The 15,195-nt window shown below is 47.7% G+C and overlaps 1 protein-coding gene across 3 annotated transcripts; it reads right to left on the reverse strand.

Moving 5' to 3' along the window:
* Nucleotides 1-5,791: 5,791 nt before the first annotated feature.
* Tmem92 (transmembrane protein 92) lies at nt 5,792-11,278 on the reverse strand. 3 transcript variants are annotated; one of them, NR_153839.1, is made up of 5 exons: nt 10,930-11,278; nt 8,401-8,423; nt 7,831-7,914; nt 7,492-7,634; nt 5,792-7,323 (listed from the first exon to the last, which is right to left on the reverse strand). NR_153839.1 is itself a non-coding variant. In NM_001034896.2 (5 exons), the coding sequence occupies exons 1-5, from the start codon at nt 11,008-11,010 to the stop codon at nt 7,222-7,224; spliced, it is 345 nt and encodes a 114-aa protein (NP_001030068.1). In that variant the 5' UTR covers nt 11,011-11,278; the 3' UTR covers nt 5,792-7,221. The 3 variants fall into 3 exon arrangements, 2 of the variants coding, with proteins under 2 accessions (NP_001030068.1, NP_001156644.1); NM_001034896.2 differs by lacking the exon at nt 7,492-7,634 and adding an exon at nt 7,636-7,690; NM_001163172.1 differs by having other exon boundaries at nt 7,492-7,690.
* Between the last annotated feature and the right edge of the window lie 3,917 nt (nt 11,279-15,195).

A 15,195-nucleotide genomic window follows, 5' to 3' on the forward strand; every position in this document is an offset into this window, starting at 1 on the left:
ACATCAGAAGAGAGCATCGGATCTCCTCAGATGGTTGTGAGTCACCATGTGGTTGCTGGGGATTGAACTCAGGATCTCTGGAAGAGCAGTCAGTGCTCTTAACCTCTGAGCAACTCTCCAGTCCCATTTTCTCACTTTTGCAGCTCTCTAAATTGCTCCCTGGAAGCTCAGGATGAGACCTTATTTGTGATAAGTTATCTGTTATGTAACTGTTACTGGGGATCCAGGAACACACATGTACTTTTCTTAGATAGAGAATCAAAGTAAGAATACCACCAAAGACCACCTTGGTGAGCCAATTAATTTTATTGTGATTACTTACAAAATATGGGTGAGGGGTGATTTATAGAAGCAGAAATGTCTCAAGGACAGCTGCATTACCAAAAGTCCACCCCAACATTGTAATGGCTCACAAAGGCTGGATACCTGTAGCCCAGTGCACATCCTGTGTACAGCTCAACAGGTTATACAGTCTCTGTCAGAGAGCTCAGCTGCTAGACTAAGCCTCTTTAGGTAGCTTTGCTATCTGGAAGCAACTTTCAGTTGTCCTTACTGCTTATATATGCTTAAGGAGGAAGAGACCAGAGAATCCTGTCAGTTTCAGGTACTTCCTGAAGCCTTTTAGTTGTTTGCTTCCCTGCATAGAAATTTCTCTATCTTAAGGAGCTTCTAAGCTGAGGTTTAACTTGAAGGAAATTGCCACACAACACTGTCCTGGTATTAAGTCATTAACATAAGGATCTGGTTGGGGTTGATTCCTTTCTCCCCCAAAAATGTTCTCATCAGACAGATTTTGCAAAGCCAAAGGTAGAGGTTTAGAGGACAGATCCCAGCTCAGGGACACCAAGAATTTCTGGTGTCCACTCCCAGAGCCTCTGAAAGGAGCAACCTGGCCAATATCTTCATGTCACACCCCTGGTGCTCAGAACTGAGAAAGAACTCCCTTTGATAAGGATTCTGGGGTTCAGAGGCCAGTCTCCTCCAGGTCTTTGCAAAAGCTGCCCATTGATCTTTGCATGCCACATTCTACTTCTCTTCTACCAGTTAGCTCAATGTTACTTCCTCAAAGAGCACAGACCTAGCCTCCTTCTCTAAGCAGTCTCAGCCCCACCCCATCCTGGGGTGGAGCTCTCTAGTCACCTGTTTTGGTTTTGTGTCCCAGCACTCTGCATGCACTAGAAGCCGACTCCCTCATTGGGTGTGTGTGTTTCACAGGGACAGGAATGGTGTCTGCTTGAGGTAGCTCCTACCATCCAACCACTATGGCTTCCTTACAGTATTTTTGGAGGGACTCACTGAGAACTGACTGAAGAATGGAAGGAGGGAGGAAGAAGAAGGAGGAGAAAGTGTTCTTGCACATGCAGTGAAAGGGGAATGACAAAAAGGAGCCCCAGGCTAGTTAGAAACTCCTGACTCAGCATGAAGGATCTGAACACCTGTCGGACAAGAATATCAACAGTGATAAGAGCTGGGGCACTTGGGGGCTGGGGGTGGGGTCTGAGAAGAAAGTCAACATGTGGCATTTTACAACCCAGAGACTGCAGGAAACTGGTATGTGGATGGACTTTTTCGGTACCAAATATTGCCTTTCTTTTCTGCCCTACAAATCCTTCAAGCTTTGCCTCTGCACTGCATCTCCCCTCCTGCAGGGAAACTACTGCCCTTCATGTTCTGATCCATGACCATCTGCTCCTAATAAAGGATGGAGTCCTGCCCCCTTTCTTTTATTTCCATGTTGTTTCTACCAATCCCCTCCTCTCACCTGGGGACCAAAGTTACAGAGGGTACCAGGTGTTTCCAAAACCATTTTCCCCAAGACATTTCTGGCTTTTTTATTGAGACGCCCATGGTTGCTGTGGTCCACAAGAAGTCATTCACCAAGGTATGATACCCACCATGGACTGGGCATACCTAGTCACCACTCTGGACTTCCTTGTGACAGTGGCAGGTTCCTCCTTGAGGGAGCTTGGGTGCAGAGTGGACACAGTGCATGAACACACATGACAACACAAAGCAAGGCAATTTTAGGACAGGATGGGGCTCCTCTCTCTGCTGCATCAGAGATGTCTCTCAGACGGGGAAACTGGAGCCTGGATGATGAGAAAAGCCCTCTGGGTAGGCCCTGTGGTGATGGAGAGTAAGTTCAAGCTTCATGAAAAGATCAAATCCCCTGAGGCAGGCTCTGATCAGGGACACTTAAGCTGAGAAAGAAGCAAGACTGAGGCTGGAAGGGAGAGACCTCATCTGAAGTCCTGCCCCAAGCCTCCACAACACAGGAAGGGAGTGAGCTCTGTATCTATGCTAAGGAAGGATTACCCTGGGGCTAGGAATCAGCTCAGCTGTGCTTGCTTCCCACACTTGAGGCCAGAGGCTCAGTCCCCAGCAGGGTGTTTGTGGGGGTGGGAGGAGTGCATAGCCAGGCTTGGTGGGCCATACTTGTAATCCCAACACTCAGGAAATTGAGGCAGGAGGGTTTCTATGAGTTTAGTGCTATCCTAGGTTATACAGTAAATTCTAGGCCAGTCTGTGTGTGCTACCAGTGTTGAGATCCTGTCTCAAATTTTTAAAGAGAAGGCCAGGCTTAGTGTATGGCATAGCATGACCTACAGGGGGCAGCATGGAGATTACAGCAGACTCAGAAGTCTGCAGAGTCCTAAGCATAGCTTAGAGGCAGACAATCCTCACCATAACCTGGAGCAGCCTGCTTTGGACTTTGACCCTGAAATAGGGAGAGGTAGATGTGGGTCAGATTTGGGTACCACTAAGAAGGGTAAGAGGACGAGGAAAAAGAAACCAGAAAACACCTCTGGTTTTGCTTGTTTTTAACCTGAACAGCTAGGTTTCTGATGGCCCATCTTCCCTTGAGAGGACACCAGGAAGGATGCACTGAGAAAGGGCAAGAAGCCAGAGCTCACTTTTGGCCTTGAGGTCCTCCAGAGGTTCCAAGGGGAAGAGCTGTGTGGTAAAGTATGTCTAGAGTTCTACAGGGAAGTCTCGGCCAGGGATAAAGATCCCAGATTCAACAACAACAAAAAGCACACACAGTCTGTGAAGCTGATGTGGGAGGAACAGTTATAAGCTGATGTTAAAGGCATTACTCAACTTGCTTAGGAAATAGACGTACAATTTGACTCAGGGGCCCACAAGGAAAATCTGTAAAGTAACCGGGCTCCTTAGAAACTGAATTGACAAAGAATTGGTCTGTTTAACATAGTAAGTTTAGTCTCTGAGTGGAAATATAAGCTAATGGTGATTTCAGTGAAAAGGGGATGCAGAGAAGCAGATGGACTGCATCTCAAGACGCAGGGCCTCCATCCTTTCCTTGGGATGAAGGTTGAGTACATTAAGGAGTAAGGGAATGCTGGGAAGTGGTGGTGCACAGCCTAGATCCCAGCACTCAAGAGGAAGAGGCAGGTGGATTTCTTGAGTTTGAGGCCAGCCAGGTCTTCTAGGACAGCCAGGGCTACACACAGAGAGAAAGAATATCTAGAGGAGGCGGGGCAGAGACATGCAGATATACATAGGCAGCTACCAGGAAGTCACAGCTATCTTTTTATGGTTTGACTGGGAACAAGGGAGGTTATTTTCCACACCCCAGCATATTGTTTCCAAAGACCAGACCGGTCAGGCTGTAGCCAAAGAATTATGTATAGCTAGGGTAATATCCAGTATAGCCTGACTCAATTCCTTATGACCGGAGGCTATTACCCAACAATTTCTATCTAGGGCTGGTTTCCTTTTGTGTATTAACCAGAACTAGCCACCTGGCCTAACTGTTTTCTTTTATTATCCCTTATCTCTAAGTACACAGTGATTTCTCAGTGGGAAGCTGTATTAGTTCTGTAACAAAGTCACAGTAGGTATGACAAGCACAGATTAGGACAAAGATATAGCCTCAGGTGTCCTGTCACTCAGAGGTGAAGAGGACGTGCAAGACGCAGCCAGTGCTGTAGAGAAAAGCTAGACAGAGTAGACTCAGAAAGGTATGGGGAAATTGTTGGAGCAAGAACACTGGCCATGAGGGTCAGATGCTAGTGAGAGGTGAGATCAGGAAACAGACATTGGCTTCAGCAGAGTTGAGGTCAAATGACCAGGATGGAAGTGATGTCCTGGAATAGTGGGAACAGAAGGGGAGAACAGATAGAGAAGGGAGGTGGGTCAGCAGGACAGGGGACTGAGGTCTTCAGAAAGGTTGGTGGCATGGCAGGGTATAAAAAGACCAAGTCTCCAAAATGGTAGTGAAATCACAGGAGAGAGTTGGGAATAGGAGGCGCCACCCAGGAAATCTGTGCACACTATCTGTGCAGGCAGGGCAGAAATTAGGTGTCCTTGGTGAGATAGTTACCTTTTGTTTGGTTTGGATTGAGACAGTGTAGGTTTTCCTATACATAGCCCTGTCTGGCCTTGAACTTGCTATGTAGACCAAGCTAACTACAAACTCAAAGAACCTCTGCCTCCTAACTGCTGGGACTAACGAAGTGCACCACCAGGACAAGATAGCTTCTGTCTCTTCCTTAGACGAAGTTGAGGCTGGAGTATGAGAGTCCTGAGAAGGCAGGTCTGCATCAGTTGGGGCCTCGGGAGACAGGTGGAGTGGATTTGAAAGTGAATCTGCTCACACAGGTCTTCTGGTTCTTGTGGAATAGGCCAATTCAACCCAAGTCTGGATTCTTCCTAGATGAGCAGGATGGATGAAGAGTCAGGTAGACTTTAAATGTAACACAGTTGTAGTTACAATGAGGTAAGCAAGATGATTCTTTGAAGGTGGGGGTCTGGAGGTCTTAGAGATCGGCCAGTATGGAGGTTGACACACCTGGACCAGAGCAGTAGATGGTGTTGACAATGGGAGGTGAGAGGTTAGGTGGATGCCCTAGTTAAAGGTTGCTATTGCTATGACAAAACACCATGACCAAAAGCAAGTTGGGAGGAAAAGGTTTATTTGACTTATATCTCCACGTTACGGTCTATCACTGAAAAAAATCAGGAGAGGAACTCAAACTGGGTATGAATCTGGAGGCAGGCGATGATACAGAGGCAATATAGTACAGCTTACTGGCTTTCTCCTCTTGGCCTTTCAGACTGCTTTCTCTCTGACTCTGATTTCTCCCTCTGCCCATTTCTTTCCTTCTCCTCCCCCCTCACTGAAGAGAGATGGCTTAGCATTTGGAACATTGGCCACTCTGGCATAGCACTCAGGATCAAATCCCAGTACCCACAAAATGACTCTTAACTATCTGGAGTCCAAGTTCCCGGGGATCCATTGCCCACTCCAGCCTTGTAGGTTCCTGCATGCACACTGGTACATAGATGCACACGCAGGCAAAACACTAATGTAGCTTAAAAATAAAATCTTAAACTGGGCAGTGGTGGTGCACACCTTTAATATCAGCAATTGGGAGGCAGGTGGCAGGTGGATCTCTGAGTTTGAAGCCAATCTGGTCTACAGAGCCTGGGACACACAAACACTGTCTTCAGAGGAGTTGTTTGTTTTAATATTCTCAGTTAACCACCTCCTTACTGCTCCTGGTAGCTCTTACACACCATTCTAGATTTGTTGGAGTGACAACTGGAGACTTAACTCCGGGCTTGCACGTGCTAGGCAAAGTCTCTCCCACTGAGCTATGTTCTCATCCACCCTCCCCACCTTGGCTTTAACTCATTGAAACTCAGGCTAGACTCAGATCTGTAATCCTCCTGCCTAAGATTCCTAACTAACTTCATACTACACCACAGCACCTGGCCCTTTTAGATCTTAATAGGCATAAAGAGAAACATATACACACACATTTATAAAAATGTAACTATTTAGTTTATTTCACAACACTAGTCTTTTCTCCCGGTAAGACAGATACAATGTAGGTTGACAAGACAGATCCTTCATCCTTAGGGGATGGGTGTTAAAAGCCCTCTAACGATCTTCAATGTCAGGTAGGTGACAGGCAGGCTGACGTGACCTCCTCCAACAGGGAAAAGCCCAGTTCTCAGAGCCCAAATCTAGCCAGAATCCCTGTCCTGTCCTCTTCTGTGGTGGCACAGGGATGAGTATTTCTTGGGGATCCTGAATTTGAAGCTAGCCTGGTCTACAGAGGGAGTCCAGGACAGCCACACCTGCCCTGCCAGCACACCTAAGCAGTGATTTTGGTAGTTTTGTCTGTCTGAGGGGAAACATTGGCCTTCATCCCTCTGCAGCACACACAGTAAACAGAGGGGCAAGGTGCCAAGGCATGGGCACCAGGAACTGTCTTCACTCTCCCCACCCACTCTGGACAGTCCAAGCTCCAAGCTGTCCTCAGCCCCTCAGCCACAGGACAAAACCTTCTTCCCTTTAGGAGTTAACTTTGGGCAGGGTTGAGCTGTAGAGTGTGGAACACAGGCTCACCAGAAGGAAGAGGAAGGTGGGGTAGACCTCCCCTCTCCTTCCAGGGGAATCCAGCGGAGGAATGTAGAGGAAGTATTCCTTGGCCTCACTCCACACAACTCAAACCACACCTGCTTCTCCAGGCTTTCTCTCCACCCAATCTTCTCCTAGAAGGCGGTTTTCTGGTTTGTATCTCCCTAAGTGTCCCATGCTTAATCAAGTTCTGTCTGGTCGCCCAGGAAAGCAGGTCCCAGGACTAGAACAGGATCCTGAGAACTTTCCAGTTTCTTTATTCAGTGCCCCCGAGGACCCAGGAAGGTGAAGGTCTATGCATTCACTCACATCTTGGCTGCTCCATCCTCCCAGCAGGTGCTCAGTGCAGTCAGTCACCACTGGAAGAAGATGGAAGGGTTTCCTCAGCCTCTGACCTTGTCTCATCCCCACTTAGCAGCCAGCTATGGAAACGTAGTCCCTGTGTTTTCTGCATTGCTACAGAGGGACAGTGAGGTCCTCTCTGCCCATGCATGGTTGGAAGATGGCTCAGAGTCTGTGCAGTTCAGTCTTCAAACTCTTCCAGGCACAGAAGTGCTGCTGTAGGATGGCAGAGCAAGCTGTCCAGACAAGATTGGCAGCCCACTAGCAATGATGTCTCTACATCCACGACAGCCAACCCCAGTTCTTAAAAAAGTCAACAGTCTTAAGTGTGGGATGGAGATCATGAATCCAGCTTAGCTCTCAGGACAAAAGGGGAGGGGTCTTATCTGAATAAAAACAAAAAATTAAATAAAAGGACAAGAGAGATGATGGGATAGGCAGTCATTCCAGGGTCCTGGGCTTGATCCAAGAGATGTGTGTAAGGAAGCTCAAAGGGTTGCATAGGCACGCCCTCTCATCTGGCCAGCAGGGCCCTCAGGCCTGAGGCTGTAGGGAGGAGGTGGCTCTGTGGGAGGTGTCATCTGAACAACCTGCAGGGGGACAAAGGATACTGGTTTTATTTTGGGTCTGGGTCAAGAATGACAATTATTGTTAGCAGAGCCCTCACCAATCCATTATCCCCTCTCCCCATTCCATTATTTCAACACGTTGGACACCAAGCTATGAAACACATTAGGTATTGGGTCAGAAAGACCCACCTGACTGTAGGGTGGTGGTGGATCCAAGGAGGTGACCCAAATGCTCTCTAGGGGAGCTATGGAGGGCGGTTCTATAGGAGTCTGATGATCCACTCTTCTGACATCGTGCTGTAATTCAGTGCAGTTGGGACAGAAGAGACTCACTAGGGCACAGATGAACAAAATGGGAAAAATGATGCATGCCAGGATGACCAAGAACCTAGGGAGGTGGGGGATGATGTTGTCAGAAGTGCCCAGGTCATGCTCCCGTGCCATACCACCTCCATCTCCAACCCCCACCCTGTTTCATGTGGACCCAGCCCTCAGTGAAGATGCCAAGAGTGGTGACCCTGGGTTTACCTAAAGCGGTCATTTGCAGGATCCCACACCTTTCTTTCCGGGCAGCATTCCTTGACACAGCATGTGAATCCTTTGGGGCAGTTTCTGGTCAGGACAAACAGGCATAAGGAGTTACTGATGGCAGCAGAGTGTCAAACCAAAGGGTCCCTCTTCCCTAGACACTTAGACCCTCAGGTTGCCAGGCACCCTTAATGAGTGTGAACTACAGATCCATCCTGGGTTCGCTGGGAGGAACTGGGGTCTGGACTTGGGACCTGAGTTCAGAGTTCATTAGGGCAGGATGCCATTGTGCCTCAGGCAGAATGGTCCAGATGGTGAACTTACATGGGAGGCAGCAGTGGGACATTGATCATTTGACTCCAGCTCCCCATTCCAGCTATGAAAGGTTGGGGATTAGCAGCAGTTACAGACCTGAACCCCATGGTTGGGTAAGGTGAGAGGGGCTATGGTTCCAGCAAAAGTGATATGAATTAGGTGTCTGTCCCCTTATCCAGGTCAGAAACTGAGCACACATCCATCCCCCCCCCCCCCCGCCTTTACTGACAATTATTGACAAAGTCCCATACTTACAAGATGTCACATGTGTTTGCAGTCTGTGGAAGGAAAAAGACAGAGATCAGAGCTCAAAGCCTGGGACTTGGATCTCAGGTGTTAGAGTGCTTGTCCAGCATGCAGATAAATCAGGTCAGTGTGCAGAAACCAGGGGTGCTGCCCATCATGACAGAACTCAAGAGGAGGCAGAACTATTCAAGGCTACAGAGCCAGTTTGAGGCCAGATTGGGAAGTAGAAACCTTCTCAAAGAGAACAGGAGGCTTGTCTCTATGGAAACACTGTTCCAGACAGGGGGTCTGAGAGTCTCCCTTCCTCCAACTACCATGTTCAGGGTCAAGAACTGGAGCCTTACTCTGCCTCCCCAAGTGCTGGGATTAAAGGCATAAATTATCAAGCAAGCTCCTTCACGTTTATTTTCTGAGACAAGCGCTTGTCTCACTTTATTGCCCAGTTAGAGTGGAATTTGGAGATCTCCCTGTCTCTGCCTCCAGACTGCTAATTAAAGATGTGGACCACTACACCTAGGGCACACACACACACACACACACACACACACACACACACAATTGCAGATTGGCCTAGGAAGCCATTCTAGTCGATCCTTATCTTCAGAGCCCCCCAGAAAGCAACCTAAATCCCCCACTGCCCCCATGATCCAGTGTCACAGGAAGAGACAACTCTGGGAGTTCAATAAACATAATCAGGCCTATTCATCCTCAGACCCCTGCGGGAAACCCCCTGCCCTGCATCCTTCAGTATTTTGAGGCACCCAAGGTCTCCATACAGAATCCCATCCTGTTGATAGTGGTACTGTCTAAGCTCTTAATTAGGCCTCTCTTCCCCCAGGTATCAAGGCAGCGCCCTCTCTGGCTACTTCATTTAAAACCATTGCCAGGTGTGGGGGTGCATGCCTTCAGTCTCAGGAGTCCACAGCTTCTAGGGCAGCCAGAACTAGGCCCTCTCTCAACAAAAAGTATAGGAACCCAGCTTTTGGCTCTGCTGGTGATCCTCACAATAACATTTCTTTGCTAAAGAAAAGACAAAAGGACAGGTGACAGTCACCGCTGTGATCATTCTCTCTCCATGCTCACAGTAGCTCTGTTCTTTGGTGAGGATCGGTGCTGTGAGCTAAAGACACAAGGGGGCCAGAAACTCACTTTCTCTATCTCTGACTCTGTCTCTGTCTCTTGTCTCTCCCCCACTCTTCCAAATATCAAACTCTTGTCTTGGGTCATATTTGTTTTTCAAGGAGGTATTTCTCTCTGTATCCCTGGCTGTCCTGGAACTGGCTCTGTATTCCAGATTGGTCTAGAACTCAGATCCATCTGCTTCTACCTCTATACTGCTGGAATTAAAGGTTTGAGCTTTTAAACCTATCCTAAGTACATTTAAGCAGCAGTTAGAGCAGACTAAGCAGTGCTGAGATACCAAAGCAGATGTCTGTTGAACTCATGGTCAGTATAATCTACATAGTGAAAACCTGTGTCAAAAAAAAAAAAAAAAAAAAAAAAGGCTGACAGAGACAAGTCTGATAAACTGGACCAGGATTCTTCCCTGTCCCATCTTAACCAGGTGGTCTGATCAGGATGGTTGGGGGCCTGAGGTTTAATAAACATGGATTGATTAGATCTGATTGGGAGGACTGACAGTGTCTATACTTGGGGCTGCAGAGAGGGGTCAACAAAAGATGCAGAGGTCCCAGACTGGAAGTGTCTTGATCCTGGGTTCCCTCATGCATGGCCTTGGATGGAGAACGACAGGTTCCCAACAGCCAGGGGACACTGTTCTGGGGAGCAGACTTGGGATTTCACTTACGCCTGCCCGCCATGGCAGATTCTTAACCAAGATTGTAAATTTAATCTGAATTGAGGCCAGCCTGGACTACAGAGCTCTAGGATAGCCAGGGCTACAGAAACCTTGTGTTGAAAATCAAAACTAACAAAAAGATTGTATTAAACAAAGACTGGTCCTGACCACCTCTAAGGAAAACCTGCCAACCTAAGACAATTAGAGTTTGAATATGAAGGAGAGGTCAAATCCAGCCCCCCTCACCCCGGGACCAAGGCATGAGACCACCCAGCCAGGCAGCCAGGTCTAGTCTCTGATCAAATTTTTAACTAATCATAGAAGTGAGAACTTCCACTTCTCCGGTTACACAGATAAGTCCAGGAGAGGGACAATAAACTACACCCAAGGTCACCAACCTTGGAGGAACAGGGAAGGAGAGACCCCTAACCCAGACAAGCAAGACCTCAGGTTCCTCAGCCTGACTCAGGGCTTAATAAGACATGCCAAGACTAAAACGGGGGTCACTGATCCTATTCAGGGCTGTGGTGGGGGCCAGCTCCCAGGTAGCAACACAGCACTGCCAAGATAGGGGACCTTGTTTCCCTAGAGACTCCCTTTGAGGTCCCTACCTACCCTTTCCCCAAACACAACTGACAGGAAGTTTCCAATAACTGGTGCTTAAGTTAAGGTGAGGACTGGGTTCCTAGGCAGGCCTCTGCCCCTTTGGGTCCTCCAAAAGTCATAGAAGTCTCACTTACCTCATTGAAGCTTACTCCTTGGAGACTGGAAAGCAGGCCAAAGGTCAAGGTGAGTGTGCCCCAGACCCAGGTGTCCAGCATCCTGTCAAGGGGTCCACTGATCTTCAGAGTGTAAGGACAGAGTGACAGGGCAGGACCTTTTCCACTTCTCTCCACCTATGGGGCCAGCCTCAGGATAGGCCCAGAGTTAACACACTGGAGTTGGCTGGACCAGGGCTGCAAGCTGAACAGGAGCTCAGGGAAGAGAAGTGGAGAGGAGCTGGCCTTGCTTGAGTTTGAGGAACTGGGAGGTGGGAGGTTAGAAGAGGTTGATTTGCAGCCTTCTTTGTTGGATGGAGGAGAGCACTGTGGAAGTCCCTCTGCTGGGCTGTGCTTAAATAGAGGATAGAGCAGGGTGTGGTGACACAGCCTTTAATCCCATCTGGGAGGAAGCAAATCTCTGTGAGTTCAAAGCTAGTGTGATCTAATTAGTGAGATCTAATCCAGGCCAGAGCCTGGATTAAATTTAAAAACAAAACAAAACAAAACAAAAACACTTGTGGTGGTATCACAAGTCTTTTTTGAAAAAAATTTTTAAATGATTTATTTATTTATTTATTTATTTATTTACTTCAGGTATAGGAGTACACTTTAGCTATACAGGTGGTTATGAGCCTTCATATTGGCAATTGAATTTAGGACCTCAACTTGCACCGGTCAGCCCTGTTAGCTCAGTTCCCCTGCTCACGCAGGCCTGAAGATTTATTTATTATTATAAATAAAGACACTGTAGCTTTACTTATTTATAATATAGAAGAGGGCCTCATTACAGGTAGTTGTGAGCCACCATGTGGTTGCTGGGATTTGAAGTCAGGACTTTCGGAAGAGCAGTCAGTGCTCTTACCCACTGTGCCATCTTACCAGATTCAGTACAAGCCTTTAAATTCCAGCATTCAGGAGACAGAGACAGATGCATCCCTGAGGCTAGCCTGGTCTATTGACCAAGAGTTCCAGGACAGTCCAGACTACACAGAGAAACCCTGTGGGGGTGGGGAGGCTGAAGAGTCTGGGAAGTTGACTCAGAGGTATAGAGCAGTTGTCCTTGGACCTGAATCCAGTGTCCAGCATCTATATACAGGATGGCTCATAAGTATCTGAAACTCTAGTTCTAGTGGGATGGCAAAGCGTTTAAATTCAGACTCCATTTTAGAGAACCGGACCTAAGGTTAAACATAAGTAGACTAACAGGCTGGTATCTAACATTAGTTTCCAAGTTGCCCCCCCAAAAACCTGAGCCTAGCTCCAGTCTCTAGACTAATCCCCACCAAGAGCAGAGTTTCTAGATACACCCCCAACAAGACCAGTGTCTCCAGGTCATTCCCCCAAGAAATCTGCACCCCCAGGTTACAAGCCCACCCCTTGCCTAACGACCACCAATGCAGAGGGGAGCAGAAGTTTATGATCTGACTCCCAGCACCAGCCATTTATGTTAAAAGCCACAGCTTGCCAGTTAGGTGCTTGCACACTTACCCCTGCTGGCTGCTTACTATAAAGCCTTGCCCTATAGTCATTTGGGCTCCCCACCACCACCAAAACCTTCCTTTGTGACAGTGGTGTGTTGGGGGAGGGGGTCCCAGGCTAGCTGGAATAGAATAAAGACCCTGCTGTGAGTTGCATCAAATTGGCTCCTGTGTGTGTTTTTGGAGATCATTAACATTTTCCTGGCACAACACTAGATGATACCCTCTTCTGAATTCTGATGGCACCAGACATGCATATGATACACATACATCTACGTAATAAATATTCATACACATAAATATGAAATAAATAAACCTTAAACAAAAACAAACCAGTAAGGTAGCCAGGCTATTCTGTAGGTAAATGTGCTATCCACCAAGCCTGAAAATCTGACTAATGTTTCGTTTTCTTTGTTGGTTTTGTTTTTGTGACAAAGTCTTTCTACATAGCCCTGGATGTCCTAGAACTCACTACATAGACCAGGCTATCCTCAAACTCACAGAGATCCCCCTGCCTCTGCCTCCTGAATACAGTGATTAAAGGCCTGTGCTCCCACATCCAGAAATTGATCTCTGGATTGTGTAGATCCTTCTGGACCCCATGGATTCTTTCACATAGTGGAAGGAGAAAGTCAACTCCATGCACTTGCCTGCAAACACACACACACACACACAAACACACACACATATATGTATATATACATATATATAGAGAGAGAATGAATGAATAAATGCAATAAAATATCTTTTGTTAATTTTTCAAGACAGGGTTTCTCTGTGTAGCGCTGGCTGTTCTGGAACTCACTCTGTAGACCAACCAGGCTGGCCTTCAACTCAAGAGATTCACCTCCTTCTGCATCCAGAGTACTGGGATTAAAAGTGTGTGCCTCCACCATCTGATACCAAATACCATTTAAAATAAAAAATTTAAATTTAAGCCAAGCAGTGGTGACACATAGCTTTAATCCAAGATCTTGGAAGGCAGAAGCAGGCAGATCATTGAGTTCAAGGCCAGCCTGGTCTACAGAGTGAGTTCCAGGATGACCAAGGCTCCTCAGAGAAACCCTGTCTCAAAAAAAAAAAAATCAAAATAAACGAATAAACGTTGAGAGATGAGCTCGCCACTGGAGGGGGCTGAACTTTTCCAGACACCAGATAGACAGCAAGGGGAGGGAGGCTGTGATTGTGGGAAAGGCAGGCCAAGGCACAAGAAGGACAATGGGGTGTGTGTCAGATAAATGGTGCCATCCATTTGTGCTTTGTCCAAGAGGGGAGGAAAAGACCCTGAGCAGGGGAAGGAAAACTTTGACACAGCATTCCCCCACAGTACTGGGATATTAGTGTCACCTCTGTTTTCCAACTTTGTCTGTGTGTGTGTGGCAGGATGTTGATACACTTCATTTTACAACTTTTGGGGGTGTGATGGTGGTACCATTCCTTTCTGAATGAAGAAAAATCAAGGCTTTGTCCACTGTAGCCAAAAGCCAATAGTCCTCAATAGGTGTCAGCAGGCCAGGTGAGATTCATGGAAGGACTCAGGCGGTCAGAGTATGGCCACCAGGTGGCAGCATTGGATAGTGCCGAAGTGTGCACAGGGACCTGGGACTTGACCTGAGAAGCTCTGGGCTGTGATCAAAGGTGTGTTCCACCACTGACCAGCAGAGGATCTGCCATTGTTCAGAGACACAAGGGCCCCACTCTAGGCCTGCACCTCCATCCCACCCAGTGAGCTAGCCATGAGAGGGTGGCATGTGCATGCATGCATGGATATCCTCTTGCATGCTGGGAAGCAGAGGCAGAAAGATCCAGAGAACTTCTGAAGTCTCTATGGCTGCTCTGAATTCCACACCAAATTCTTGCCAGGGTTTCCTAAGAGTGACAAAGTCCCCGTGCCTTCTGCACATCTACTCTTTTTTGCTGTAGGAGGAGTTCATTGTCTGTGGTCCCTCATAGGGTCTGGCTTTAAGGGACTGGAGGTCAGCTGGCCACCCACAGCTTCTCAGAGAAGGCAGCTGGAGTCCAGAAGCCAGGAAAGCCAACTCAGAGGACACGAGGGCTGAGTCACAATTATGACCATGCAGGTTCTGAGACCCCACACATAGCCCAAGTGACTACATCTCAGCCAGGCAGGCTTCAGCTCTCTTGGAGGAAAACCCAGCTGAGGTTTGGAGGAGGGAGACCTTGCCTATATCTGCCTAGCAGACCCAGTGGGGTGGGGGGGGATGGGAAGAGCTGGGCTGTGTCCTGTTTCATCTCTCTGCAATTTATCCTATTCCTTGCTTCTCCACATTCTACTAAAACTACTTGGTATCTATGACACCTAATAGCACTGGGCTGTGGCCTTTTCCATGCAGGGTGAATACTTGGCTTTAGTTCAGTTCTGCCTATAGGGGCAGTATTGAGTCATTTTAGCAAATATGCCACTTCTGGCTGGTGGGCTGTGTGACCATAAGCCATGCAGTCTCTAACTCTCTGTAAATTCATTTGCAAAAGGAGGACCGATGAGTCAGAGACAAATGAAATGACACACACAGACTCTGAAGGGTGACATGAATTGCTTCGTAATACCGAGCTATCTTATACAAAACCGAATACAGTTCACTTCTGCCTCCCCAGGGTCAGCTGGGCAGGCATAGGCAAGGTCTCTCTCCCCAACCCCAGTTCCCCAGTGTCCTGCACACAGCAATAGCAAATAAACGTGAGCTGATTTTGTTTGTGGTAGAATGAAGTACCCAGGAGTGAAGGGACTTGCCTCTTTCCAAAGCAG

Source organism: Mus musculus, chromosome 11 (assembly GCF_000001635.26).
Source record: "Mus musculus strain C57BL/6J chromosome 11, GRCm38.p6 C57BL/6J".
NCBI lineage: Eukaryota > Metazoa > Chordata > Mammalia > Rodentia > Muridae > Mus > Mus musculus.